Source organism: Ursus americanus, chromosome 7 (genome assembly GCF_024610735.1).
Source record: "Ursus americanus isolate L20-20 chromosome 7, mUrsAme1.1.p, whole genome shotgun sequence".
Taxonomy (NCBI): Eukaryota; Metazoa; Chordata; class Mammalia; order Carnivora; family Ursidae; genus Ursus; species Ursus americanus.
The window spans coordinates 36,279,700-36,307,538 of NC_142133.1; the positions used below are offsets into that span (position 1 = coordinate 36,279,700).

The window sequence follows — 27,839 nt, forward strand, 5'->3', positions numbered from 1 at the left end:
CCTGGAAGAGTTCCTGGTACATGGTAGAGGCACAGTAAATAATCCTGGATTGTGTGAATATTGATAAAAGTAGAAGTCTTCAAGCAGACTTCATGGTTATGAATCTTTAGACATTAAGTTACACTGAAATGCATAAATCAAAAGCTATTACAAATATGACACGACAAGATGATAAACATAGATAAATGTTCTACACGGGAGAGTTAACACAAATCCTCCTAGAAAAATTGATGGGTTGTGTAGACAAAATATTAATGAGGATATAGAATATCTGAAAAATGAAAATCACAAGCCTAATCTAATAAATATTCCTGTGGAACATTTATTAAAAAGTGAGCAGACATGACTAGGCCACAAAGAAAATCTCAGTAAATTCCCAAAAAGTGGGACATATTAACATTGGCTCTTACCTTTTTTGCATAAGCTAGGAAAACCCTAAAACAAAGAACAGAACTACATAAAAAGAAAATAAGCCCATCCCTATATATCTATACTGCTATAGATGCAAAATACCAAGGAATAAACTGTCAGGAAATCAAATCCAGTAACATATATAAATCTAAAACAAACAAACACCCTATAAAGGTACTGGAAGAAATACAGCAAAATGTGATTTCAATCCTGCAACAGAGGAGGAGTTTCTAAGATTGGTGGAAAGCTAAGAAGCCATAAAAGAAAAGGCCAAAAGAAAAGCCAAAAGGGAAATATGAATACAAACAAATTAAAGTCCTGTTCAGCCACAGATGTCATAACAGATAGATTCCCATTCCTTGTCCTAATGGAATAACTGGACCAGTCCTTTTTCTGCCAGCAACTGGAAAACTGGACAAAATTCATGAAACAATTGGCATTGGATAACTATAACCCGAGTTCCGGGCTGGGGAAGCAGAGAGCATGAGGCCACCTGCTCCTTGGGATTCTTCCTAGAGGCTCCTTCCAGACCCCAGTGCAGGGAGGAGGGTCCCATGCAGGGTATGACAGTTTCACTAAGTGTGGAGAGAGGAAGATGGGAGTTGGGGGGAGACTGAGTGTGCTAGGATTTGGGGAGGGGCATGAAGGAAAGGGAGAGGAAGAGCTCCAGAAATCTTCATCGGGTTCCCTGTGCATGCTTGTGTAACTCCATGAGGCAGGGCAAAGAACTGCTCCAGAAATTCTCATTCTAAACTGAGCTGGCAGAAAGCCCAGTCCCTGGAAGGGGGGGATGGGGCCGCAAGAAGAGGCCAAAGCCAGAGATATGGCATCAAAAGTTAACAGTTGGGAAATGAGATGAGGCTAGACACAGGACAGGAAGAAGTTTGGGGAGTGGTTTGAAGGCCTGGCAAAATCCAGCTCCAGCCCCATCTGTAACAAAGGAAATGCAGGGAATACCTGGGATCACTATCACTTCTTGGGAATTTGTGCCCCCTGTATGAGGTCCCCGTAGTTTGTGTTAAACCTCTGCTGTTTTCCAATGAACTAACTAAACATTCATAGCTATAAAGCCCTTAAACAAAGATATGTTTATTTCAGGACAGAAGGGACATTGAGGAAGGAGACCGATTCAGGGAGAAAAGAGTGTGATGGCCATCGCAGAGACAAGCACAAAGCTTTCGTACACTCAGTCAGTATTTATTGGGGACCCGCTGTCTCACAGGCCTCTGTGGGTTGCTGAGGGGGTACAGAGGCACAGCAAGCCTTTGGCCTTGAGGAGCCCTTGATCCCACCTGGTTACTGAGATTAACATGTTTGAAGGGTTAAATGAAAGGACAGAGCAGGAAACACAAAAGGCCAAATGGAAAGCCCCAGAGAAAAAGCTGGGTTCAGAGGTTCACAGGGCGTCAGGTGGGGAGGGTCCAGAGCTGGCAGCGACGGCGACCCTTCAGATCTGGCCTGTCTCAGGCCACATGTTGGCTGATGGGCTTCTTACAGACCCAGTGATAGGGGGTGTCACAGCGCATGTCATTCCACTTCTGCTCAATATGGACACAGTCTTCCGTCTGCCCGTCCCCGTGCTGCCAGTTGTCTGGCTGATTTCTGCCCCAAAACCTGGAAACAAGAGGGCTTTATTCTGCCAGACGAAGATAGTGTCCCTACCCCCACTATGGCATAAGGAGCTGAAGTGACACGGGTCCTTCATCTCCTGGTGGCCCTGGATGGGGACGGAGCTGGGCCCAAGGGTGCTCTAAGGGTGGCTCTGCTGAGATTGTCTTTAGTTACTGAGGATCAAGGGATAGGAAGGATATCTGAAACTGTAAGCCTCCACCCCAGAATTCACATTCAGATACCTTCTGATGAAGGCAGGGCCTACAAAGGGTATAGGATAGACAAAAAACAGGGGCTCCTGGGTGGCTCAGATGGTTAAGCATCTGCCTTCGGCTCAGGTCATGATCTCCAGGTCCCAGGATCCAGCCCTGCATCGGGCTCCATGTTTAGTGGGGTGTCTGCTTCTCCCTCTCCCACTGCCACTCCACCCTCATGCATGCTCTCTCTCTCTCTCTCTCAAATGAATAAATAAAATCTTAAAAAGGATAGGTAAAAAACAAAACAAAGAACAACAGCAACAGGGAAAACACAGGAAGACCCACTCATAGGCTGCCTGCCAGTCCCAGGACCTATCCTGTTCTGATGCCCCCCGTGGAGGGGTCCACGCAAGGACCAATGTGTATACACATACCCACACACATCATACACATCATACATACACACATCACACATACATCACAGACACAATCATACGTCCACTCTGTACACACATCACACGTACACATCATACACATCATACATACACACACATCACACGTACATCACAGACACAATCATACGTCCACTCTGTACACACACATCACACATACACATCATACATACACACACATCACACATACATCACAGACACAATCATACGTCCACTCTGTACACACACATCACACATACACATCATACATACACACACATCACACGTACATCACAGACACAATCATACGTCCACTCTGTACACACACATCACACATACACATCATGCACATATATCACACACATCACACATACATCACAGACACAATCATACGTCCACTCTGTATACACACATCACACGTACACATCATGCACATATATCACACACAACACTAGCACTGACTGGGCAGGAATACACACACAAGACAAGGACAGAGAGTCTCTAGCCAGACTGTTCCTGGGGCAGCACCACACAGTGCTGGACTCACGCTATGCTCTGGGTCACACTGAATGGTGTCCCATCCACCCAGCGCCAGGAGCCCTCCTTGCCGCTGTCAGTGAGGCCAATCCAGTGGTAAGAGGTACTCGTGAACTTTATCAGATAGGCCTGTAGAGAAAAGGCAGTGTTGTTCGACCCTGTGTGAGGAGCTGGTTCTCCCAGCCATGTGGAAAAGGAGGCTGGGCTGTCCTCTCCCTGGTCCTGGGGCACGAAGCCCACTCCTCTGCAGGAGCTGGGCCCTTCCCTGCACCTTCCGTGGTCTGTCCAGGAGGGAGGGCAGGACTCAGGGCCCCTCAAAGAAAGCCCAGCCTCTCCCATGTTGACTTGATGAGGGTGGCTTCACTGAGACAAAGACCGACCTGGCCATAGTTTATTAAAGAGATGTATTTTATTTAAAAAAAAGATAGCACGTCCTTCGACAGACATACGAGAGCAGTCTCAGGAGAACCACAAAGGATGGGCAGTTCCATAAGCTGAAATGGACCAAACCCATGATGGTCCTTTGACAATAACCCTAGTAAATTCTGGTAAGGACCTTTGGCAGATGGGCCACCAGGCTCTGTATCAGCTTTGGTGGTCCTCAAACTTCTGTGTCTGGCTTTTCCAAAAAGCCTGGGTCTCCTGCTTGTGGGCCTTCCACAGCCATTGGATTCACTGACGTTAAAATCGGGATTGACAACTACAGCAGAAGCTAAAGGGAAAATGAGGGGGTGGGGAGGGAAGTTATACTCCCAACACGTTAAGGGCAGTCACCCAGCACTACCTCCCCTTGCCCTTCCTCACTGCTGACAACTGAGGGCCTCGGGGTGTCTCCCTCATTCATCAAGGACATCAAGGTTTGCTCTCAGTGCTTCTACCTCCAGAGCAAGATGCTCATGGGAACTCGGTCAACATTTGTTCCGACTGACATAAGAGACCGCAGCCCTCTGCCCGGCCCGCTGCGAGAGGAGGAAGGCGGAAGCGCCAAAGTCCCTGATCCCACACCAAGTCCATCAACACCACCCCAAGCCTGCGACTCTGACCTGCTCCTCCTCAGAAGTCACTGAGGCCAGGTGGGCTCCCTGGGACACACAGAACCGCTCAGCCTCGTGCCAAGACTTCTTGACGTGAGAAAAGTAATACAAGCTCCCGCCGTAGACATGCCAGCCTTGCAGGATCAGCTGAAGAAGTTGATCTGGAGCAAAGGTTGGGGACGAGAGAGAACCAGGGGCTGGTTGCAGATGCCCAAGAGCTGCCCTTCCTGACTGCTCCTGGGACTGGCCACTGAGGGTCACGAGCCCACACAATGCTTGATGCCCAGTGCTCCAGGGGCAAGGCCGGGGAGGCTGCACCCCCAGCCTGATACCCAGTACACCGGAAAGCAGCTCAGGACACCTGGCTCCATCCCCCCAGAGATCCTCAGATAGCTCTGCTACCCAGACAACACTTTCTTTTCCAGACTCCTGCTTTCTGGCCCCACGACCCTCTTTTGCCACTCACTGACTGCTACCACCGGACAGTCTGCTGCACCGCAGTTCCCGCCATCTCCCTAGGAGCCTTTGCGGCCATCCCACAGCGCCACTCACTTCCTTCACTTCATCTCCTTCCACGTCAGCTGCCCACACCCGGGACCATCCTCAGGACCTGCTCTACCCGACCTCCCCATTTCAAGCTCTAAAAGCTCATTCCATGAGCACAAGCCGCTTGTGCTCTCAGCTCTCTCCTCCCTCCCCACTACACACCCTGCTTTTTAACATCATCTGCACCACAGCTGCTTGAAATGGTGCCACAACAGACTCGCTCATTCATTCATTGATTCTTTTGTTCCACATCCACAGTTCAATGGTTTTTAACTGCTGTGAACCAGGGACTATTATACAAAGATCAGGAAGACATGATTCATGCCCTCAAGGAACTTACAGTCTAGTTAACAAGACAGAGGTGTAAAAAGGGCATTGAAGATGCATTTACGGAAGACCATGCACCTGTTAGAGCCGTAAAAGAGGGTATGGCCTATGTCACTTGGGCTGCACGTGGCATTCAGGAAGGACACCCCAGGTGAGATGTCACTTGAGCTGAGTCTTCAAAGACTGAGGAAGAGTTTGCCAGGTGATCAGTGCCGAGGAGAGCATCCCAGGCAGGGGGAAAAGTAGACACAAAAAGTGTAAAGGTGTGAAACAGCATGGCATGGCCTGACCTATTCAAGTGCTGGGAATGGCCTGTGCCTACGGGAGGGGAGATGGATTTAGACAGCTTCACCAGCACGATATCGACCATCTCGTGTGAAGGAGTTTGGGGTTTTTTTTTCCCTGTGAGCACTGGGAAGCCCTGAAGGGTTTTAAGAAGGATAGTACTGTGCTCAGATTTGCACTGTGCTAATATCAACCTGGCGACAGCGTGGAGACTGAACAAGAAGGCAAATCCTAACCAGGCCAGAGACACCAATTAGAACATAATTACAGGGGCGCCTGGGTGGCAAAGCGGTTAAGCGTCTGCCTTCGGCTCAGGGCGTGATCCCGGCAATCTGGGATCGAGCCCCACATCAGGCTCTTCTGCTATGAGCCTGCTTCTTCCTCTCCCACTCCCCCTGCTTGTGTTCCCTCTCTCGCTGGCTGTCTCTGTCTCTGTCAAATAAATAAAATCTTAAAAAAAAAAAGAACATAATTACAAATATCTCGGTAATGATGATGAGTGTATAAACCAGCGGTTTTCAAAATGTGGTCCTGGACCAGCAGCAGCATCACCTTGGAATTAAGTAGAAACGCAAATTCTCAAACCCACCCCAGACTGAATCTGAAATTGCTTCTTAACAGCTGGTGTTTCAACAAACCCTTCAGGTGATCCTGATGCATTCCAAAGCCAAAGAACCAGTAGTCTAAATGAGGATTGGCAAACTGCAACCTGCAAGGAGCCTCTTTTTATAAATACAGTTTTATTGGAACACAGCCACACCCTTTAGTTTATATCCATCTTTGGCTGCTTTATTGCTACAGTGGCAGAAATGCTGCAACAGAGGCTGTTCAGCCAGACGCCCAAAATACCTACTATTTGGCCCTTCAAGAAAAAGTTAAGCTAATGGTTCTCAGTCCTGACTGCCCATTAGAATGACCTAGGGAGCTTTTTAAAAAAAATTCTAATGCCCATACTGCATCCCAGACCCTCTTCCCCCCAAAAAGTCAGAGTTCTGGAGGTGGGTCCCAGTCATCAGTATATGTAAATCCCCTTGGGTGAGCCCAATGTGGCCCACAGTAGAGACACACGGGTCTCTGCTAAAGCAGTAGGTGGACATAGGAGGGCATTAGGAAGACAGCAGGGGGTACTGGAGAGGCATTAAGAAGGGCAGACGACCCGGCTTCTAACAAACCTAGAGTCTCTCTCTTTTTTTTTTAAAGATTTTATTTATGTAGTTTGAGAGAGAGAGCAGGAGCAGAGGGGAGGAGAGAGGGAGAGGGATAAGAAGACTCCCTGCTACCAGAAAAGACCCCGAATCGCCAAGGAAATGTTGAAAAAAAAAAAAAGCAAAGCTGGGGGCATCATGCTGCCTGATTTCAAGCTATACTACAAAGCTGTGATCACCAAGATGGCATGGTACTGGCACAGAAACAGACACATAGATCAATGGAACATAATAGAAAACCCAGCAATGGACCCTCGGCTCTTTGGGCAACTAATCTTTGATGAAGCAGGAAAAAACATCCAGTGGAAGAAAGACAGTCTCTTCAATAAATGGTGCTGGGAAAATTGGACAGCTACATGCAAAAGAATGAAACTTGACCACTCTCTCACACCATACATAAAGATAAACTCCAAATGGATGAAAGACCTCGATGTGAGACAGGAATCCATCAAAATCATAGAGGAGAACATAGGCTGTAACCTCTTCGACATCAGCCACAGCAACTTCTTTCATGACACGTCTCCAAAGGCAAGGGAAACAAAAGAAAAAATGAACTTTTGGGACATCATCAGGATAAAAAGTTGTTGCACAGCAAAGGAAACAGTCATCAAAACAAAGAGGAAACCCACAGAATGGGAGAAAATATTTGTAAATGAAACTATAGCTAAAAGGCTGGTATCCAAGATCTACAAAGAGCTTCTCAAACTCAATACACGAGAAACAAATAACCAAATCAAAAAACGGGCAGAAGATACGACAGACACTTTTTCAATGAAGATATACAAATGGCTAACAGACACATGGAAAGATGTTCAAAATCATTAGCCATCAGAGAAATTCAAATCAAAACCACACTGAGATACCACCTTATGCCAGTAAGAATGGCAAAAATTGACAAGGCAAGAGACAACAAATGTTGGAGAGGATGTGGAGAAAGGGGATCCCTCCTACATTGTTGGTGGGAATGCAAGTTGATACAGCCACTCTGGAAAACAGTGTGGAGGTCCCTCAAAAAGTTAAAAATAGAGCTACCCTATTACCCAGAAATTGCACTACTGGGTATTTACCCCAAAGATATGGATGTAGTGAAGATAAGGGCCATATGCACCCCAATGTTCATAGCAGCATTGTCCACAATAGCTAAATTGTGGAAGGAGCCGAGATGCCCTTCAACAGATGAATGGATAAAGACGTGGTCCATATATACAATGGAATATTACTCAACCATCAGAAAGAACTATTACCCAACATTTGCAGCAACAGGGACGGGACTGGAGGAGATTATGCTAAGTGAAATAAGTCAAGCAGAGAAAGACAATTATCATATGGTTTCACTCATTTATGGAATATAAGAAATAGGAAGATCGGTAGGAGAAGGAAGGGAAGAATGAAGGGGGGTAAACAGAAGGGGGAATGAACCATGAGAGACTATGGACTCTGGGAAACAAAGTGAGGGCTTCATAGGGGAGGGGGGTGGGAGATTGGGATAGGCCGATGATGGGTATTAAGGAGGGCACGTATTGCATGGTGCACTGGGTGTTACACACAAACAATGGATCATGGAACTTTACATCAAAAACTAATGATGTACTGTGTGGTGACTAACATAACATAATAAAAAATTTAAAGAAAAAAAAAAGAAGACTCCCCACTGAGCTGGGAGCCCAATGCGGGACCCTGAGACCATGACCTGAGACAAAGGCAGACACTTAACCGACTGAGCCACCCAGGTACCCAAGACTGGGAGTCTCTTCAGCAGCTGCTCAAACCACCCCCTCTATCACCCTTAGCAAGTGACCTCCTACTTTACCTAGGAAGAGACACCACTAAAGCTCAGCTCCCTCGGTTTCCTGTTCCCACATCTGCAAACCTGAGTGGACACCCACTGCCACACCTCCCCCTCCCAGCCTCAGAGGTTCAAGTACTTACTGTCCCACCCCTTCAAGGTCAATCCCTCAGAGGCTCGTTCCATTTGTCTCTCTGTCTCTCTCTCCTTCTCCTCCCACCTCCCTCTTCGCTGGTTCCCTTCTCCCACTCTCAGATCAAGCCTATCCTCTTAATCTAAAAAAACCCTCTCAAGGAAGTTCACCAAAATGCTAGCCGTGGGCTCATACAGAAAATGTAAAAGGTACATCAAAAACTAAGGATATACTGTATGGTGACTAACATAACATAATAAAAAAATTCTTATAAAAAAAAGAAAGGAAAAAGATAATAAATAGAAAGCAAACCAAATGGAAAAAAAAAGAAAATGTAGAGGGGCACCTGGGTGGCTCAGTCAGTTAAGTGTCCTACTCTTGGTTTCGGTTTAGGTCACAATCTCAGCGTCGCGAGATGGGGCCCCACATCAGGCTCTGTGCTCAGTGCAGTCTGATTGGGATTCTCTCTCCCTGTCCCTCTGCCCCTCCCCCTGCTTGTGCTCTCTTTCCCTCCCTCTCTCAAATAAATAAATAAATCTTTTTAAAAATGTAGAAATGTTCATGGAAATACAAGTGGTTATTTTCTCATCATTTTCTTTTTCAATATCTGCATTGTCTATAATCCATATGGAGGTTTTACAATGTCAACATCCATGATACGTGTTTTTAATCCCTCCTCTGCCATGCCATCCCCCCACCTCAGCCTCATCGCTCTCCTTCATTCCTCAGCCAAGGTCCTTGAAGGGCTCATGCACCTGATCTGTCACCCACGCCCTGCTGAGGGTGGTCTGGCCTCCAGGCCACACACTAACTCTCCACTGGAGCTTCATTCCCAATGACTTATTGATTGCCCAGAGTCAGTGGGTGCTTATTGGTTATTTTATGTGACCTCTCAGGCAGTCACCAGAACTAGCCACTTCCTTCTTGAAATTCCCTCTTCCTTGACTTCCCCAACTGCCCATCTCCTGGTTCTCCTTCTGCCTCTAAGACTGCCTTCTCTAGTAGTCTTCTTCAAAAACACCTCTTTTCATTCTTGCCTCCTGAAGGTTGACTTCTTTTTTCTGCCCTCAGCTTTCTTCCCACTAAAGCATTTTATCTCATGCAAGCCCCGCCCCCCACTCCCACTGCCACAACCAGAACCAATGTACAGAGGGCTCCCACAGCTGTGTCTGTAGCCAGGGCCTGTCCCCTACACTCCAGATGGCCTGCAGACGACAGCCACTTGAATACCCCCAAAGCATCTCAGGCTTAGCATGTCTCAATCTCGCTGCTCTTCTCCATTCTTCTATTTCCTCTCAGTATGGAGACCCATCTGGTCAGCCTTCTTGAAGCCCTCCAATAGACCCTCATCTCCTGAAGGATAAAACCCAAATTCAGACACCTTCCGCATCCATCTGGTGTCTCTCCAGGTCTGCCTAGCTTCCTAGCATAGTGACTTTCAAAGTGTAATCATCAACCCATTTGTGGGACGTATCAAGGTATTATTTTTTAAGAAGAGATTATAAAATATCAGAGTGCATCCATGTGGTGAAACTTTTGCTTTTGAAACGTGTGTGTGTGTGTGTGTGTGTGTGTGTGTGTGTGTGTGTGTGTGTGTGACACATAATTATACTGGGTCACAATATAAAATGAATTTCAGGCTTACATTCAAAACAGTTCAAAAGCCACTGTTCTGGCCCCCGCCTGCTATCCTCTCAGCCTACAACTCATCACCTGCCCTCTTGGCTATAGTCCAGTCAGATAGAACAGCCTGAGGTTTCCTGAACCTCATGGTTTCACATCTTCATGCCTGTGAACCTGCCATACTCTTACCCTACTTGTTTGGCAAATACCTACTAGTCCTTCAGGACTCAGTTCAAGGGCCATCTTCTCCACAAAGGATCTTTTGATCCTTTCTCCTCCAAAAGGTTTCTCTTCCACTCAGAAGATCCCTTTTCTATACCAGAGGACATCTACCTTGGAAGGTCCCTTCTCTCCCTTCTTTTTGCTCCTCTCCACCCCAGTTCCTAGACCTGTCTCTCACATAACACCTCTTACACCTCAGCATGCCTTCCACACATCATTCATTTCTCAAGTGTTGTTTTGTTACTCTGGCCAGATGACAACCCACTTGAGAGCAGGGACAGCTGCCTTATGCCACCTCCACCACTGCCTAGGCACATCGAGCCTATTTGGGTGGCTTCAGCCCTTCTCCAGCTCCCACCCTCCTTCCCAGGGGGATGCATGTTGAAGTAAGCAAAAGGCAGGGGCGCCTGGGTGGCTCAGTTGGTTAAGCGTCTGCCTTCGGTTCAGGTCATGATTCCAGGGGCCTGGGATCGGGCCCCACATCGGGCTCCCTGCTCTGTAGGGAGTCTGCTTCCCCCTCTGCCTGCTGCTCCCCCTGCTTGTGCTCTGTCTCTCTCTGACAAATAAATAAATAAAATCTTTAAAAAATGTTTTGAAGTAAGCAAAAGGCTGAAGGGACAGAAGACTCTACCCAACCAAGAGACTGTACCTCCCCGGCCAAGCTCTCCCATCCCACTTACTTTGGGTCCTCTGTAGCTGCTCCTGGGAACCAAGGGCCACACGGACTGTCTCCAGGCGACTCTGCTCCTCCTGGATTTTTGTAGTCAGTGTTTTGGTGTTCTCTAAATCTGCTTTTAGCCGCCGAATCTCAGCACTGGCCGTCTGCTGATTGCTCTCTAGCATCTGGAGCTTGGAACCTAAGGCCGCAGCAGCCTTCATTCCTTGTTTTAGGGTCTGTATCGCTCTGCTGGCGTTTTTCAAACAACCACTTAATACCCGAATCTTGGAATCTAAGGCACTGGCATTTTCAAGCTCCGTTTTTAATAACTGGATCTGAGCGTCTGTCTGCTCTAGACGGTTGCTTGTTACTTGGGCCTGGGCAGTGAGAGTTTCCAAATCTGTTTTTAACAAGTGAATCTCATCACCAGCCCTTTTGAAATGACCTCTTAATAACTGGATCTCAGAGCTGGTGTTGTCTAAACTGCCTCTTAGAAAAGTCTGGGTCTGGGAGTTTAAAGCATTGGCATTTTGCAGGCTTCCCTTGACCCTCTGGATCTCAGCATTGGCTCCTTCCAAACTGCTTCTTAAAACCTGATTCTGGGTCTTTAAATCATTGACACCAACCAGTTGGCCTCTCAAAACCTGGATCTGAGCGTTAGCATTCTTTAGACTACTGTTTGCCCACCGGGCCTGGGCATTTGCCATTTTCAGCCCTGCCTTCAATATCGCAATTTCAGCGTTGGCATTTCCTAAGCCTCCACTCAGCATGTGGAGACCGATGCTGGCATTTTCTAAACTGCTTTTTAAGAAACTGTGGGTCTGGGAATTTAAAGCATTTGCCTTTTCCAGATCTCCTTTTAGCTTTTGGATATCCGCACCGGCCCCCTCCATGGAGCTCTTCAACATCTGAGTCTGGAAACTCAAGGTATTGGCCTCCTTTAGAACGTCTTTTACCATCTGGATGTCAGCACTGGCATTTTCCAGATGACCACTGAGCACCTGGATCTGAGAACTGACATTGTCCACTCTGCAAGTCAACATTTGGATCTCCGTGCTCCAGGTGCTGGAATTCTCCACATGGCTTTTAAACATCTGGATAGTCTCTTGCAACGCTGCCACCCCACCAAAATGGTGGGGACCTGGAGGGAGGAAATCGAGAAGGCAGCCACAGAGGCCCATTACATAGGGAAGCATTCATTATATGGGACAACCATCGCGTTCTTACATTTTCTAAGGGAAATGTTTAAGGCACAACCCTGAGTGCTCCTCAAGCAGCCTCCTCCTCACTGCAGCCACCCAGACCCCGGGGGGTTGGGCCACCTGAGACTGTGGGCCAAAAAATAAAGGTGTACTTAGCTGTCCCCCATGAACTGAGGGACAGAAGGATTGAAATACTTGCCTGCTATAAACCAGCTACCACTAAGAGCCATGCTGGTCAGGCCTGGATTATTTTGCCATTGTAATTGAACTTGAAGGTAACTGATTATATTATGGAGAGCTGATGAAGTTTAACTCCACTGACATTGTCCACTTAGTTCAGGGAACTCATAGCCCCTTTCACCTGCGTGACCGTTCCCACCAAACCCACCTGCAGCTGCCTCTGGTCCTACAGCACCCTTTGCTCCCCCCACAAGCTAAGACCTTATCTCAGACATTCATGGTCTGAGACTCTTTAGGCCAGCCTTCTCTCAGGAACAGGGAGAAGAACCCAAGTCGGCAGGGACCCTTTCTGGAAGATTCCTGCCCTATTCCTCATGCCCTACCTAGGTAAATGTATGAGGTCTGAGCCACTATGCTGAGGTAAGGCCTCAGTGGTGGGGCCAGGGGGCTTTTGAAGGTATGAGAAGTCCAGTCAAATATTCTGCCTTGTAAGGACAGACAAATACATCAATGGAACAGAACAGAGAATCCAGAAATAGACCCACATATATATGGACAATTGATTTCCAACCGAGACACAAAAGTAATTCATGATAACCTTTTCAACAAATGGTGCTGTAACAATTGTATATCCATATGTGAAATAAAAATTAACCTCATACTTCACACCGTTACATAAAGCTTAACTCAAAATTAATCATAGACCTCAATGTAAAACCAAAAAATGCAAAATTTCCAGGAGGAAACATAGGTAAATGTCTTTGTGACCTTGGGATAGGTTTCCAGTATGAAACCAATAGTACAATCCATAAAAGAAAAAAATGACAACTTAGATTTTATTAAGATTAAACTCGTTAGAAGAATGAAAACACAAACCATTAACTGACAGAAAATATTTGCAAATTACCTGCTGATAAAGGAGCAAAAAGAGTACACACTATAGGGTCCTTTTTACATAAAACTCTGGAAAAAGCCAACTAATCTATATTACTGCAGGTAGATAGGTGGTTGCCTGGGGACGAAGAGAGGAGGGAAGAGGGAAGGATGACAAAGGGCACAAGTAAACTTCGGGGGGAGGATGATGAATATGCTCGTTACCGTCATTGTGGTGGTGGTTTCACAGGCACACACATAAGTCAAAACTCATCAGAGTGTGCGTGCGCTTTAAATATCGTACCTTATTATGTGTCAGTTACACCTCAATGAAGCTGTTTTTTAAAAAGATTGTGTCTTCTTGTGAGAAAATTGGAACCCATTCAGGGGCATAGGAGGCATCAGAGGAGAGGCTCCTCCTAGGGTCTGGGCATCTGAATGCCCCAGCTCCCCCACTCCACTCCTACCGCCCTATGGCTACTCACTGTGGGGTTCCACAGGTAACTGTCCGGTTGTGTTGTCGTCTCTGGGAATCGTGGCTGAAAACTCTTGGAAGGAGGCATATGGCTCCAATGGAGGTCTTGGCTTCTGTAGAACTGAGACACCATTCCTGGGTCAGCACACTCTCTCTGCACTAAGGCTGGGAGAACAGGCTGCCCCACCCTCGGTCAGGGTTCCAGAAGGACGGAGATGGCACCCCTCGGACTTTCCTCCATGGGCCTCAGCTCTTGGGAGACTCCCCTTGGATGGGGGGCTTGGTTGAGTTTCAGGTAAGATCTGGTTCAGGCCTGGGGCCAGAGGTAGATTGACTCTTCTGGGAGCAGAGGGTGGGCAACTCGTCCCTGTGGGACCTTTATGCAGGAAGACAGAGAGAGTCAGGTTCAGGTTCACCTAGGAGCTTACCCACAACAAAGAGAGCCACCAGAGAGGAGACAAGAGTCACAGCCATGACTGCCACGGTGGTCTGAACAAGCCTTGGCCTCCTGGGGGCTGCAGGAACCCCTGGCGCAGAGTCCAGCCCTGCAAGGGAGAAGCCAGTGTACAGGAGGACAGCATGCTGTGTGGGCCGGACAGGGTCAGTCCTCGGACTCAGTCTCCTGGACTGTCTGATGGGGATGAAAACACTGGCCATGCTTATCATGGAGATGGGAAATAAAGCACTTGGAAGCGTTCACCAGAGCTAATTGGGAGTGTGGTAGGAACACAAAGGCAAAGAGAAGACCAGAGAACCTGGAGGAGGTGCACAGGACACAGACCCCAGCACAGAGGAGGGCAACAAACAGGTAGTTTGCACGGAAGAAGAAAGGAGGGAGACGGGAATGGACAGAGCAGGAACCTGACCTCTGAGTCCGAGGGCCAGGCTTGCTCATGAACCCTGACCACAGCAGGACTCACAGCCCTTTGGGACTGTTGCCTCTCCCACAAACTGACACAGGTCAGTGCTGGAGTCTGCCTCTGCTGGGGTCAAAAAGCCCTGCATGGGTGTCCTACAAAGAGCTATGCCTATTGAGTCTGGGGGTGTGTAGGGAAAAACAGTATACAGGGAAATCCATTCTAAGGTGGAGAAACACCAGCCTGGTGCCCCTGAGGCCTTGTGGGGCCAACCCAATGTGCAGAGATGGGATTCAAAACCAGGTGCCTCTGAATTCAAAGTTCACCAGGTTGCCATCTCCAAGGGAAAGGGTCTGGGGAGGTTTCATGCAGAGACTGGGGTGTGCACCAGGCTCTCCGTCCTCACCTCACTCACCTTCAGCCCTTGCCTATTTATTCTGAAGGCTGAGACAGGGAGGAGCGAGCTCTGGCCTGCCAGGGAGGGGCTGACAAAAATGGCAAGGCTGGGGGACAAGCAAGCCAGTCGCTCAGGAGGATGGACTGACGCCTCGGTTTTCTCACCTCGGGGGCGCAGGAAGACCATCTGGTTGTCCGTGCAGAAGTGGACCCTGTCACCATTCATCTCTTCCTTTACCCTCCACCGCTGCTCCCTGCCACGGACCCCTCACCGGCTGTGCAGCGTGCCAGTAGCAGAGGGAAGTAAAGCCGAGATACTCCGGACTTATGTGCCCCTGAGTAGGAACTCCCTCCCCTGCTGATTCTGCAGAAGTCCCAGCAGGGTCCTGTCCTTCCAGACTCACAGGCGCCAGTCTGCCCTGGCCTCTCCCTCTCCTTGCCAGCATCAGCGCTGGCCCTCCCCTCAAGCCCCTCACCCCAACCTCCACTCTTCAGCAGAGTCCCCAAAGCTAGCCTCTGCACCCAAGTCACAAATACGTTTTCATGGCCACTCAGGAGGGGGTGCGGGGTCCTTCTCAGCTTTGCAGAAAAACATCCTTGTGACCTGTGGCTGACTCTGAATCCTAGCCCCAGACCCTCTCAAGTAACAGGAGGTCAGGTAAGGGAGGGAGCTGGGTCAGCGTAGCAGGTATCTACAAGTCAAAGGAAGGGCTGAGGTGACTCTTGCCCACTTAGGACCTCACAACTGACAGGGGAGGGAAGGGTCTGTGGCAGAATAAAAAGTGTATTTGATCTTTGTGCCAGTTCCTTGGAATTTCCTAAGTGATGGGACTATCTTTTATTACTCGCAAAGAGCCCCTTTTCAGCATACCTGAGTTTATGCTAATGAGGTGACTCAGGGTAGCCCCCTAGATAGTTTCAGGATGGGAGTCGATCCCAGAAAAAACAAACTCCCACCTGTCCAACTCCACCCCCACCCCCACCCCCACCCCGGACTTCCAGGTAGGAGAGGGGGCCTGGAGATGGGATTACAAAAGATTTGAGGAGTTTTCAAGGAGTTTCCTGGTTGGTGAATATATCCACTTGCCTGGAGAGTGTCACATCCCAGCTGCCCAGGAACAGGGGCTCCTCTGCTCTGGACTCTTCCAGACCTTGGTCTACGTACCTCTTCCTCTGGCTGTTCATTCGGCTGTTCATCTGTATCCTTTATCGTAAACTGTAATAGTAAGCATAGTGTTTTCCTGGGTTCTATGGGCCATTCTAGTGAATTTTCAAAGCTGAGGGCCGTCATGGGAGCCCCCCCAACTTGCAGTTGGCTGTGCAGAAGTGTGGGCTGCCTGGAGACCCCACTTGCAGGTGGCATCCAAAGTGGGGGCAACCTTGTGGGATTGCAGCCCTTCACCTGCGGGGTCTGGGCTAACTCCAAAAGTCACTGCGAGAATGGACTTGAAGTGCAGAATACCCAGTTGATGCAGAGAATTGGCTGGTGTCAGAAACAGCAGACAGGAGCCAACTTGCTCCAATTTCGCACCTCTGGCTCATTGCAACGGTGCTCCCTTGAGTTGATCGGGTTTGAGACTAACTAAAAAGAAACGGATGGCTACGCCGATGGCTGCTTTGCATTGAGCCCCTGTAATTTCCCTGCTTCAGGGGGTTCCTGCTGCTTGTGGGCCTGGACTTAGAAGACAGGGAAGTGAGGCGTCCTGGTGGAGCCACGCCAGCCCAAAGTCCCCAGCCCTCAAGGGGGTAAACAGATGAGCAGAACAATACTCCCTAAGTCAGTTCAAAGGTTAATGGCAGATTCTCATTCCTTGGTTCCCCAGCACTTCAGATGGTTATGATCTTATCAAAACGGATCACATTTTCTTTAACTCATAAAAATCTAACTACATATTTGTCCGCTTCCTCACCAGCGACCCGCTGATAAGATGTCAGTTACTACCTTGCAAATGGCTTGTGCCATCCTTCTTGTGTGGTTTCTTCCTATTTTCACTCTCCTTTTCTACACCCTGTTCCCACGGCTTTTCCCAGATCCTGGAGTCAGCCTCCCACACAGGCCCTCCAAGCCCTACGAAGCCTGTAGCCCAACTGAAATGGTGGAGAGGCTGTCCTGCAAGTGCCTTGTCCCGAGGGGGCTCGGGAGCTTCTGCCCAAGAGGGGCTTGTGTCGTGGAGGCCACTGTCACCTCAGCCAGCAGCTAGCTGAGGGCACAGCGGATATGCAGGGTGAGGAAGGGGGTGGCTGCCTATTTCCAGTTCATGAAGCCATGGCAGTGTGTGTGTGCGTGCGTGTGTGTGCGTGTGTGTGCGCACGCATGCAGAGGGTAGAGCCAGCATCCGTTGGCCTGTTACCTCCTGCCCATTGCACTCTGACCTGACAGGAAAGGACACAGGAGGAATTTGAAGGTACCCATTTCTGGAGCAGTCAACATTTCTGCCTGAGACCCCAGGAGTGTCTAGCAAACCCCTTCACCTCTGTGTGCAAGGAGAGTTGCTTGAGGTACCTCCCCAGAGGCCCAGAAGAGGCCCTAGGGTGGCAGAAGAAAAGCAAGAGTGGCTTTGGTTTCTATTTCCCCACACTCAGGAAGGGCCCCAGGCCCACTCAGGGCTGATTCTTCCTGGGGCCTGGGAAGCTGAGGGAACCTCAAAAGCAGAACTGGAAGGGTAGAGTCTGGGCCAAGGCACGGCATAGTCCTGCAGATGTGGCAGCCTCAGCCGTGACCGGCAGCATCCCCAGTCCTGCCCGCTCTTCGCTGTCCCCACTCCCCTGCCACTCCAGGTTCCCAGCTCTTATTTCTCCTGTAAGGAGACTGTGTGACAGCAGGAAACACCAGGAGGTTGCTCCATCCTTGCTGAGAGGTTTCTCTGTCCTCTGGCCAGAATAAATCAAATGGACATTTTATACATTAATATCAGAACCATTCATCCGCTGGGACCTCTAATACCTTGGTTTTTCCTGACCTACTGAAGGGCACAGGGCCACACTCCTAGAGGTGCAGACCCCTCGCTGCAGAAGCTTTCTCTCTCTCTCTCTCTCTTTTATTATTTATTTGAGAGAGAGAGTGAGAGAGACAGAGCACAAGCCAGGGGAGGGGCAGAGGAAGAAGCAGACTTCCCGCTGAGCAGGAAGCCCGATGTGGGACTCAGTCCCAGGACCCTAGGATCAGACCTGAGCTGAAAGCAGATGCTAAGTGACTGAGCCACCCAGGCGGGTGGCTGCAGAAGCTTCTCAGTCACTCATATCAACCCTTAACGACACAGGGTGGTCAGCTGTCTTCCAGGCAGCCGCGAGATCCAGCAGTTTTGATGGAAAGCGGAGACCTGCAGCCTGTAAGCTGGGGCCCTCAGCAGCTGAGAGCTGACAGTCTCCTGTCTCCTGGCCTCTCTGCCGGTCTTTGTCTTGAGAATAACCCTTCCCTCCTGCTCAGTCTGTCCAGCAGCAGGGAGGCTAAGCCCATACCCAATTCCCAGTCCCAGGAATGAGCTTGTGGCTCAACATAACCCATCTCCCGGATCTCCATTATTGCTTTAGGGATGGGCATGTCACCCCACGCTGGATTTCTGTTGGAACTGTTGGAAAGGGGACTTTGTTCCTCCGAAGCTACATAATCAAGAGCTTGTAGGCAAGGAGCCACCCAGGTCGCTACTGGGTAGACTCTGCCTGGCCCTGACGCTAAGCTGATGCAGCCCGAGGGTGGGGCTGGAAAGAGGCAGCTTCAGGGCGCGACATGAGTACCCAGCTGCACAAAGTATCCCAACGTTGCGTCCCATAGCAAATCCAACAACAGTAATAACAATCCCTCCATCACAGGCCCCGGTGCCCCATCTCACCTGGCTTCAATCTGGTTAATCTTTTGTTTTCCCTGCCTCTAGTCTTGCCCCGCTCAAGTCTTGTCACCATATTGCAGGCATAAGGATCTTTAAAAAAAAAATCAGGTATCCACATACACATTACCTCACTCCCTCAGCCAAGAGGATGCAATCACACCCCAGCTGCAGCGGCCACACACAGCACCCAGATCGTGGTTTCTAATACCATTATCCAGAAAAATGAAACCAGGGCTCTTTGGAGAAATGGCTGATTCTAGGATCAGGGCAGGACATATACACAATGAACCTGTATCTTGTTGTACCTGGAAGTAAAGAGATACTTAAAAAAAAAAAATGATGACAGGATGTCAAAAAAAGACACAGGAACCACCTGAAAGAGCTCTTACTGGCCAAAATTGGAACAATTAGAGCAAGAAAATAAAGTTGTACTGGACTACAACCCAAAGTATAAAACCCATGAATCCATACTGATAAAATAAATGTTTGAATAAATAAATAAATTTTCCCGCACAGAAAAAATCCAAATAATTTGTGTAGATACTCCATGTTCAAGAAAGTAGGGCATAACTCCCCACTCCTTAAGCGTGGGCTGCACACAGTGATTGCTACCGTCTGAATGTTCGTGTCCCCCTCCACATCTGTATGCTGAAATACTACCCCCCAATCTGATGGTATTAGGAAGTGCGGCCTTTGGGAGGGATTAGGGATTAGGGTGGAGTCCTCGTAAATGGGATTAGTGCCCTTGTGATAGAAGCCCCAAGGAACTTGCTCGCCCCTTCTCCATCTAGAAGACCACAAGACAGAAGAAATCCGTGACTGGGGGAAGGCCCTCACTCAACCATGCAGAAGGGCAGGTACCCATGAAGCGACCTCACTGGAGGAGTGAGCCCTGTATGTGGGGGTAAGTGAGTCAAGATCACAAGACCCTGACACATGAGGCACAGATTCCCAGTAAAAGTGTATCCGCACTGACTCAGGCTCTTTCTGTTTGGAAACATGACAATGGGGTGGAGGGGCGGAGCAAGTCTTGTCATAGCATCCACGGGAGCAGGACCCAGGAGGGTCAGGAGGGCTGGGCTGGATCTTCGGGGGCACCAGGAAACTCCGCAGCCAGAGTTCTTGGGCTTTCCCTCTGCTGCCCTCCCCTCTGCAGCTCAGCTACTCTCTCCTCTGCACCGTTCTCTTTTCCCTGCCAGATACACTCCCGTGGGCTCTGCCTTTCTGCCTGGTAGCTTCTGCTGATCCCTCGTTTCTGCAGGTGCCCCGTGATGGCCCTAGCAGCCCTTCTCTAAGTCAGGGACTTTCAGCTGGACTTCTCTGTCAGCTGCCTCATCCCCTGGGTATTTCTACGCCCAAATTCTTTCCCAGAGAAGTGGTCAGATTGTCCCGCTCACCTCTTCACACCAGGACCAGCCTTGTTCTGCTCACGGCCTGTTCATCCCAGTAGTGAGTGACGCAGTCAATTCAAGCTACTATATCAAGACTACTACAGACTAAGAGGCTTACACAAGGGAAACCTATTTCTCACCATTCTGGAGGCTGGGTAGTTCAAGATTAGGGTGCTGGCGGATCCAGTTCCTGCTGAGAGCCCTCCTCCCGGTTTGCAGACTGCCATCGTCTCATTGCAGACTGCCATCGTCTCATTGTAAACTCACCTGAGAGAGAAAGGCAAGCTCTCCTGTCTGTTTTCACAAGGGCACAAAGCCCATCATGAGGGCTCCACCCCCATGATCTAATTCCCTCCTAAAGGCCCCACCTCCTAACACCATCATGTTGGGGGTTAGAATTTCAACATATGAATTTTGAGGGGACACAACCATTCAGTTCATAGTAGTGAGGGAAAGATCTCCTGCCCTAAATAGTGGAACCTGTCCAAACAGAATATGGCATCTAACACTGAATGGATGAAAGTGACAGTCATTTCTAAGTCATACATCACAGTCTGGAGCAGGAGGACGTCACAATGATGCAGGGCCCCACAGGGGTGATACCCATGAGCACAGTGAACCAGCAAGGACTGTGGTAGGCAGGCACTGTCGTAACATGAAGACACAGCGGCCCTGCTTCCTGCAGGATGACGTGATTGGCTTGTTGGAAGAGCTTCCTGGGTTGGCAGGCAGGTGGGTTCGTGGAACCCAGCAGGTTGAAAGTTGGGTGGAAAGCAGCTGGTCCAGTGGATAGAGGAACTTAGCGAGGTAAGGTGACCATCTGAGGAGAACAGGCTCAAAGATGTCACAGCAGCACATGAAATGGTAGACCTTACAATACAAGTTTCAGAATCAGCTGTCCTGGTGACAAGTGCCACCTCGGGAGGAAGGCGAAGTGTGGACCAGGGCCACATGCTACTCAACATGGCAGCCCAGAGATCAGGACTAACATGGCAAGTGGGAGAGTGAAGTGGAGAGCAGTCCATTGGGACAGCTTCCTAGGAGCAGCTTATATTTAATTTCTGTATCAGCTCGTGCTATGACCAGAGAGTCAACACTGGGAAAAAATAAAATTCTCCCCTAATTTGCTGCTTGGAATTATGTTGTTCAACAAAATATTTCTTGGTGAAAATGTGGAATTTTCTCTTGCCTGTGGCAGCCACACTGACTTGCCTGTCTTCTCTGCCCTGACACAGCCACGCCCTCAGACCTCAGCAGTCTCTGGAACTGGCCCACAAATGCTCCTGCATGGATCACTGCCTGCCCATCGCTTATCCACTCCAATGGTTTAAAAATCCCATTTGTCCCATGTTTCTTCAAGCTTCCTCCTAATGCCTCTGCCCTAAGTCTGACCCCCTTGTGCCCAGAACACCACCTGCTGGTCACAGTCATTAAAGGAAGATGTCCTGTCCCCAAGACCCTACTGAGGGCCCTAATGAGGACCTAAGGAGAGGAGGGTGCTCTGCTGAGCCCACACCTGTGCTTATACCACATCCTCCCTGCTCCCCCTCTGCTCTACTGCTGGAGGGTACAGCCCCTGCCTGGATCCCTGCCTCGGCCACCGGATCAGGGTTTGGACCTGATACCCACGAACAGGGTCTTCATGAAGAGTGGGAAACATTGCCAAGTCTCCCCCTCAGGAGTAAAGCCAGGCAACAGAAGACTGTCCAGTGAACATCGGAGGGGAAAGACCACCAAGAGGGTCGTGACACTGCAGAGCTCACTCTCCTTTATTTCAATAAAAACCAGGGGTAAGTACTGCTTATATTTTGTGGCATTTCCAGGGCTGGGTCTTCTCCACCCCTTGTCATTTTTGAACCCCCAACTGTTTCCTGGGGATACCCCAGGACTTCGTGTCCAGCAGAGGAGATGGCCTTGCCGGCACGTTCACCTGTACATCGACGAATAAAATATGCTCGCAGAGGTAAAACATGCTTTACCCAGGCAGGATTTTATTCTAATGAAGTTTGCAGGTGAACTCTCTAGGGACAGAGGACCACCTGCTCTGTACCTAAAGGGCAGAGAGGAAACGCAGCCCGAAGAGGATGTGCAGGAGGGGAGGCAGAGGGGCTGGGCGGACTGCACAAGAGAACTGGACCACGGAGTTTGCTGAGTGAGGCCGAACGAGAAAGAGCGTGGATACTGATCCAGCTCTCAAGAAGACTCGTTTCCACATCAGCCCCTGACCTGACCCAGTTGCTCCCATCTCAGAGAAGAAGGGGCTCAAACGTCAGGAGATGTGGATGGAGTGGACAGTGGGGTCACAGCCTGGACAGGGTCACCAAGTGCAGAGCTCTTCCCACTGAGAACACAGCCCCCTAGACAGGCAACTGGGAATTCTGTGGGATCAACTGGAAAAGCCCTGATATCAGGAAAATAGTCTGGGTGGTCTGAAGCAACCTTCATGTGATAAATCTGAGGCTTCTCTGAAGGGACAGGGAACCCCAAGGTCCTGATCACCTTACTGAGGCAGTTGGAACTTCCAAATCCTCTCTGCCCTCCTCTCCCTTTCCAAGATCTCCCTTCCAGTCCAGCTGCCTCTATGGGGTCGGAGAATTCCCAGCCAAAGCAGATGAACTCCAGGATGCCTCTAGGACAATTTTGAAGCCAGAAAAATGAAGGTGCAAAGTCACCCTGGAATTGGAAGAAAGAGGGGCGTTTTCTCGAGTTTGACAAGCATTGGAGCTTAATGTGCGAGCTTGGAGCCAGTCCTGTCATGGTTCTGACGGGATGTAGGGCCGTTTACAGATGAAAAAGAGCTTGTTGTCACAGGAGGCATCATTCCATGACTGAAGCGAGGATGCCTTTATATTGGCACAGTGTTCATTGTTCCCAAAATTGTTGGGCTCACCTGGAATCCAGAACCTACCAAAGGGAAAAACAAAGAAAAACTTTGTTTCCAGTGAAGAAATGAATGGCTTCAATCCCAGCTATGATCCTGGGTGATAGCATCACGTTTTTGTACCCTTGCCTGAGAGGAAGGGAACTGGTGAGCTGTCAACCTCAAAACCTGCAATCACTCCCCCAAGTTAGGGCCATGCCAGCCCACTGTTCTCAAGGCCCTACGCAAACCCACATGGCAAAGCCCAAGACTTAGAACAAGGGCCCTGCTGAGGCTGGGTGGAAGGCCATGCTGCCAAACCCTAGAGGCCATGGAGAGGCCACAGATTTGTCCCCAGTCCCATGGCAATGAGTGGCAGAGAACAGGGAAGAACCACAAATCCTGTAGTCACCCCACCCATTGTGCCCTGGCCCTGGCCCAGGAAAGTCAGGCTGGGAAGGAGGCCTTGGGGCTTACCGTGCACTCAGGTCCTTGTCAAATGGAGTATTATCTACCCAGTACCAGTCCCCTTCACTCCCGGCTTTGGTCAGGCCGATCCAGTAGAAAAGTCCACCTGCCACCTTGTACAGAAATTCCTGTAGGGAAGGAGAGGGAGTGAGACACTGCCATGACTCGCAGCTGGAACATCTGTCTCTCTGGGTGTCCTTCACCAGTCCTCAGTGACAGTCCCACGGACACACCACACACACTGACCTCTCTCAAGCCCCTTCCTGTCCCTACCGAGTCCACCCTCCAAATTCTGATTTGTCTTTGCCCCACAACTAACAGATTCAGGACTCAGGCTTGTCGGCCCCTCAGGAAGCAGGCGCCGGGGCACAAGAAAGACTCAGCTAAACCCCAGAGCGGGGACCCCAGGAGAAGGGCCCAGATCATAACAACTAAATGTAGTGAGCCCTTAATATGCATCTACTCAGCTATTCTCTGAAGCAGGGACTATTATCATGTGTGTTTGAAGTTAAATAACCTACCCAGGGCTCTAGGACTAGTCAGGGACAGGGCTGGGGCTCTAGACTCTGACTCCAGAGCACACACTCTTACCTGCTCTACTAGCCCAGCTCCCAGATGAAAGGGACTCGTTCAATATTCTGCCGACCAGGTAGGAGACTTCTTGGGTTACGCAGTGTTATTAATGCTATTCACAAATGCCTTTGTTTTCTGGGCCCATGGAAAGACTGTATCTCCCTGCCCTCTCTGAAGCTGGGACTCCTGCATCATTTGCTTTGGCCAATGAAATGTGAGCAGAAGTGACGTCTGCTATTTCTGGGCAGAAGCTTAAGAGCCAACATATGATTTGGCATGTTCTCTTTCCCTGCTTCAGCAATTGCAGAAACCTACGTTGAGATGAAGTCTTTTGGCATAGGTCTTCGAGTAACCACAACGGACAGAACCACTTGCAGGCCTTTGTCGGACATGCACTGTAACTGAGAAGTAATCCTCCATTGTTACGTCACTGATATTTCGGGATTTTTGCCACTGCACCGTACTCTTGCCCATCCTGCCTGATACAGCTGTTAATACACCCCCTTCCTAGAACCCATCGGAACAGCACTCACCTGTTCACTCTCTGAGGTCACTGAGGTCAGGTGTGAATCCCTGGACATACAGAACTGCTGGGCACTGTACCAGGTCTTTGGGATTCGAGAAAAATAATAAAAGTTCTCCTTGAAGTACTTCCAGCCTTGAGAAACCATCTGCAGAATGTCATCTGGAGAACAAGGGCAAAAGATGAACACTGGGGTCCCTGTTTCCTCTGGGTGCTGGCTGCAGGTGGCTCTCAGGGGGGATCTCAGAGACAGCAGGGGCTGGGGCTGGGCTCTGGGGTCCTGGGGTCCTTGTGTAGGGGCTCAGAGACACTGCCCCACCTGCTGAAGGTCTGGTTGAGAGTAGTAGAGTCCCTGGGTTCAAACAGGGCAGAGAGAGACACTGATCAAGAATCTGTCTCTCCCCCGAGGGGGAAGCAGTTCTCTGTTGACCATCACAAGGGGCTGAGCCCCCCAGCTTTGGGGAAGGAACTCAATGGATAAATAGCTAGGTTTGAGGGGCGCCTGGGAGGCGCAGTCGTTAAGCGTCTGCCTTCGGCTCAGGGCGTGATCCTAGCGTTATGGGATCGAGCCCCACATCAGGCTCCTCTGCTATGAGCCTGCTTCTTTCTCTCCCACTCCCGTTGGCTGTCTCTATCTCTGTCAAATAAATAAATAAAATCTTAAAAAAAATAGCTAGGTTTGGGCCAAGACTCCCTAATGCCTTCATCCTCTGTGCCTTGGTGTGAGAGCCTATGCTGGCGCCTGGCCCCTTCTCTCCTGAACAGCCCCTAAGTCCTCCAAGCCCACTGCTGAGCCCTTGCTTCTTAACTGTCCAACCATGCCTGCCCGGCTCCTCTTCCCCTTCCTTCCACATATACCAGCCTGACGACCTCATGCCTGAGGCTGGTAAGGCCCCATGGGCCACTGGTCAGCTTGCAACATTCTCTTCTGAGTCACTTACTTTGCCGTTTGAGCAACTTGCTGATGTTCTCCAAACTGCTCTGGAGTCCCCGGACCTTTGCATTTAAAGAACTGGCTTTATCCAAATCTCTTTTTAACGCTGGAATTTGGGCATTTAAATCAATGACCTCCTCCCATCTTCTTGTTAATATCTGGATCTGTGCATCAGCTTTCTTCACACCAGCTTCCAACTTCTCAATCTGAGAACGCATATGATCCAGGCTGGCATTCACCATCCGGACCTGAATGCCGGTTGCCTCCACGCTGCCTCTATTCCTCTTAACCTCAGAACCCAGAGTGCTGATGTTGTCCACACGGCCTTTCAGCAACTGGGCATTGGTCTTTACATCTGATATTGTGCGCATAAACCAGGGATCTGGGTTTTAAGAAAGTTAAGAGGTCAGCCAAGGGGATTCCCAGGGACTGGGATTGTTGTCAGGGTGATAAAAGGAAGGGAAAGGAGGGGATAGGCTCGAGCTACCCAAAGACCTGTTGCTTACCCTCCATTCATTCATAATGTACTCATTCAACAAACATGCAATGGGTACCTAGCGCTGGCCAGGAACTCTTGCAGATGCAGATAATGCAAAGATTAATAAAACATGGGTTCAGTTGGAGGACCTCACAGGCAAGCAGAAGTGGGGATTAGTAGCCAGTCCTAAATTATCTTTGCATGTTCAGGGCACAAAGGATGCCCTAGTTACCCCCTTGTTGCACCCCGGGGGCTCCATCACCCACTTTCCAGCTCTCTCCGTTCAGAGGCCTCTGCAGTGGCATCAGCTAGGACAGCACCCTTCCCACATCTGCCCAAAGGCCCCCTGTGGCCAGGATGGGAGCCAGCCATGAAGACTTCCAATCTGAAAGTGACTTCTTCTCCAGAGAATATGGAAAGAGGGAATTATGAAACCATTTCTCCCCTTCCCTTGTCCCACCCACCGTCACACTCTGCTCAGGTCACAGGCTTGGGTGCCAGACAGGAGACCAACGACAAACCAAGAGGAAACTTGCTCAGAGGCTCCAAGTCTGAGACCAAATACGTCCCAAAGACTTGAAGGGAGAAGACAGATGTTCCCTTCCCCTGCTTTCTGGAGACCTGGTGCGAGTGAGAAGGCTCTGCTAGCAGAGAACATGAGGGGCTGGGCAAAGCAGAAAAGGAGGAAAGATAAGTCACACATCTGGTGAACAAGTAGGAAGTCTCCCTTGATGTGACCTTGGCAGGAATGGAAGAAGAATGAAGAGAGCATGAAGGGGTCCTGCTGAGAATGGTGAACCAGGAGATCTGTCCACTCATTGGCAGATTCTCAACCTCATCGGTTGGGGCTGAGGACACAGTTGGAAGTCCTTCTTTTGTGGGGTCAGGAAACATTTTGCTCACTGCTAGTGGCTGCCCACAAGGCTCCAAATAAAAGGGACACAGCTCGGGGGGTGAGGATGACATGGGATGAAGAAACGGGTGAATGTTTCCTGGGGACAAAAGAGCATATCCTTGAGCAAAGCATGCAAGTACTGATCCCAATCAGGAAAATCTTCCTGGAGTCAGGAAGGAGAAAGCAGCAGCTCATCTTACTGGGGACAAGGAACCCCATGACTGCACCTGGAAAGAGGAGAAATGGGACAAATGGAAAAGCCAGAGGTGGGAGACACAACTGGACAGTAGGAAGAAGACGGTCTAGATGTTGAAGGAGCTGACGGTGGAGAAGGACCGAGCTGGGACGATAAAACCCGGGGACTTACAGAAAATGGCCTGCAGCAGGACGGAGGCGGTCAGGCCCAGCGTCAGGATGATGACCGCAGCCCGGACCGTGAGAGGCTTCCTCAGAACCAGACATGGGCCTGTCTTGGGAGGAGGCTCTGCCAGAAGAAGAAGAGAACGTTTGTTGGAGGACCCGCCAACAGCAGAACACACAGCAGCAAGCAGATTCTGAGCAGAGCCTGGTGCTTGCCTCGGGGCCAGAGGGAGACATTCTGCTTATCTACAGTAAAGTGCGCATCCGGGACCTCGCTCTCAGCAGCCTTCATCCTGCACGCTCACCCCTGTAGCACACGTCCTTCTAGCTGGCTGGCTCCCCAAGGACTTTTTATCTAGAAGAAACGGGAAGTGAGTCCCCCAGGAGGTAGTCCTATCATCCCAAAGTTCCCCATTTCTGGCTTAGACACCTTGCCAGGCCTCAGCCACAGCTCAATCCTCTCTGCAAATTTCTGAGCTCTCAGGAAGAGGCCATTTGTCTTCTTTTCTGGGGGCCTGTTACACGGACACTTTAACCCTAT

General features: G+C 49.7%; 2 protein-coding genes across 2 annotated transcripts; both read right to left on the reverse strand.

The window, feature by feature from the left end:
* Positions 1–1,455: 1,455 nt before the first annotated feature.
* CLEC4F (C-type lectin domain family 4 member F) lies at positions 1,456–15,285 on the reverse strand. The gene is made up of 7 exons (XM_087863508.1): positions 15,155–15,285; positions 14,165–14,281; positions 13,747–13,857; positions 11,029–12,147; positions 4,231–4,382; positions 3,198–3,316; positions 1,456–2,025 (listed from the first exon to the last, which is right to left on the reverse strand). The coding sequence occupies exons 1-7, from the start codon at positions 15,213–15,215 to the stop codon at positions 1,875–1,877; spliced, it is 1,830 nt and encodes a 609-aa protein (XP_087719634.1). The 5' UTR covers positions 15,216–15,285; the 3' UTR covers positions 1,456–1,874.
* A 7,474-nt stretch (positions 15,286–22,759) lies between these two features.
* On the reverse strand, positions 22,760–27,590 carry CD207 (CD207 molecule). Its single transcript, XM_045788400.2, has 6 exons — positions 27,515–27,590; positions 27,306–27,422; positions 25,573–25,947; positions 24,642–24,793; positions 23,545–23,663; positions 22,760–23,111 (listed from the first exon to the last, which is right to left on the reverse strand). Exons 1-6 carry the CDS (start codon positions 27,588–27,590, stop codon positions 22,961–22,963), a joined length of 990 nt encoding a protein of 329 aa, XP_045644356.1. The 3' UTR covers positions 22,760–22,960.
* Positions 27,591–27,839: the final 249 nt, after the last annotated feature.